Here is a 2,144-nt window from a genome sequence, read left to right on the forward strand (position 1 = left end):
GAATTTCGCGTTTCAAATATCGAAGGGCGGAGGATTTTATAGCCCGCCCATTTAATAGATGTCAATAGAAGCGAGCCGGAGGATAAAATAAGTTGCCCTCCTTAGCAGCGGGCAATATCAACCAGGTGTTATAAAGGCCATCTGCATCATGGGGCCTTGGCTGTTGGCGACCTCGTCGAAAAGGGCCCAAAAAAGGTCAGCGACTGCTCGTGAGGGTGTCGTGGGAGATATGCTCTCATCATCACTGCTCACTTCGGAGGGCCGGTCGTTCCGGATGTGAAAATAACCACGCCTGCGCCATTGCCATCGAGATATTTGTCAGATGAAGGCGCGATATCACCGGGAGATAGGGGCACATACCTGGAAAGTGTCGTGCTATATCAACTCAACGGATCTCTTTTCCTGTGCATTTCTTGATATGGGTCGCTTGTAGACGCACTAAAGGGGGGTTATGGTGTATATGGTTTGAACAATTCTATAATAGCTATTATTTGCGTGTCTATTTTCTATTTCTCAGCATATCATATTTGGAGAGATGGGACACTCCGAATCGTACATGGTCACACAGTATCTCGTTATTCAGAATTTCCCGTGCTAGAGAAACGCGGATAATCTGATGGCAAGCATGATTATATGCAACAGAATTCTTTTATTTTATATGAGGATTGGTCAAAGAACAGCCAAGATATCGTCGACCCTCTTCCGAACCCGCTTCAGCTCACCACTATGCTGGTTAAACAAGTGCATGGCCTTCTCAAACTCCTCATTCGACACCCACCCATCCTTCCCTCCTCCAACCTGTGCCAGAAGGCTGGTAAACTTGCCATGAGCCACTGCATATTCCTCAACTACCGCTCGGAATCTTGAAATATCTCCCGACGAATAGTTAATCGGGCACGGAATCATGCATCCACCCCCCTGCCTCTCACACATCTCATCCCACCGCTCAAATCTCCGGATAAGTAGTTCCTGCAGTGGTATCGGGCCATCAACGGCTGTCTGATCAAGAAGAGGGAAAATGAAGGAGACTGGATCATCATTTTCATTGAGGAATGCGTCCATGGCGCGAGGGATTGCCGGGTTGAACTTGCGTGACGCCATCTCGTAGAATTTTTTGAGGCGGACTCTGTTGAGCTGCTCCTGTGCTTCTACTTTTGCATCCTCAGGCATGTCGGCGAAATCGTCTGGTAGTTCAGGATAGACCGCGCCCCAAGGGTAAGGGTCGTCACAGTCGAAAACTGAGGGGAATCTCGCTTGCATGAAGAGCGGAGCGGAATAGGTTGACTGCCAGTCGATTATGCCTGATATCTTGGTTGGGTCGGCGCTGTCAACGAAGATGTTCTCTAGATGAAGATCTCGATGCAACAAAGTTGGGCTGCAAAAGTATTGGGAAGGAAGAATGTACGGTAAAATGGCGAGGAACTAGTTGAGAAGATTGATATGGATTTCGCGCGCTGTATCCTTTCCTCCAAAATCCATGAGGCCGGGTTCATTTTGCGCAGCGGTGCGAATGCATTCCACCTCACGCTTTGCGATTGCAGAAAAGTACTCTGCTGCAGATGCCCCTACATCCAAGTTAGCTATTTCATTGATTACGGAGGTGAGAGACGTACATGGACCGCAATCCAAATCTAATGCCCCTCGCCCATCAACCCAGAACGGTCTGTCAGTTGAAGATCATCTCTATAATAAAGGCTTCCGTAGCCTGGCATCTCTGTTTCAACTAATTTGGCTTCAATGGCAACCAGGCTCCTCACCAGCCCAAAGCGCTGGGCCTGGGACATGTCATTCCAAACATCACTGAGCTGATGACCGATTATCCCTCTTCATGAGAATGTCTTCAGTGCCCACAAGGTTAGGAAATGATGGGCGAGCTCCACGCAACTACCTCAGGGACAGGAATACCAAGGACATTGCGAAGCTAGAATGTCAGCAGAACAGAATATTGGGACGTAGAAAGGTAAAAACACAACGTACAAAATCAAGGGTGGCAACTTCACTGGCAATCAACTCTCGTGCGGATTCTAGCATTCGGGTGCGGAATCCTGGCAAACAGTTCCTCACCCGTGTCCGTCTTTAGGGAGAAAGACTTTTGTTGTAGAGCCCCTCGGGCAGCTTCGTCACCTGAGTGCACGGGGCGCCAA

General features: G+C 48.8%; 1 protein-coding gene across 1 annotated transcript; it reads right to left on the minus strand.

Annotated features, from left to right (window-relative positions):
- Positions 1-117: 117 nt before the first annotated feature.
- HCAG_01050 (predicted protein) lies at positions 118-1,784 on the minus strand (the record flags this gene model as incomplete). Its single annotated transcript, XM_001543954.1, has 5 exons — positions 118-160; positions 253-292; positions 723-1,375; positions 1,424-1,565; positions 1,661-1,784. 5 exons carry the CDS (start codon positions 1,782-1,784, stop codon positions 118-120), a joined length of 1,002 nt encoding a protein of 333 aa, XP_001544004.1.
- Positions 1,785-2,144: the final 360 nt, after the last annotated feature.

Source organism: Histoplasma capsulatum, genomic scaffold, assembly GCF_000149585.1.
Source record: "Histoplasma capsulatum NAm1 scaffold_1 genomic scaffold, whole genome shotgun sequence".
In the NCBI taxonomy this organism is placed as follows: domain Eukaryota; kingdom Fungi; phylum Ascomycota; class Eurotiomycetes; order Onygenales; family Ajellomycetaceae; genus Histoplasma; species Histoplasma mississippiense.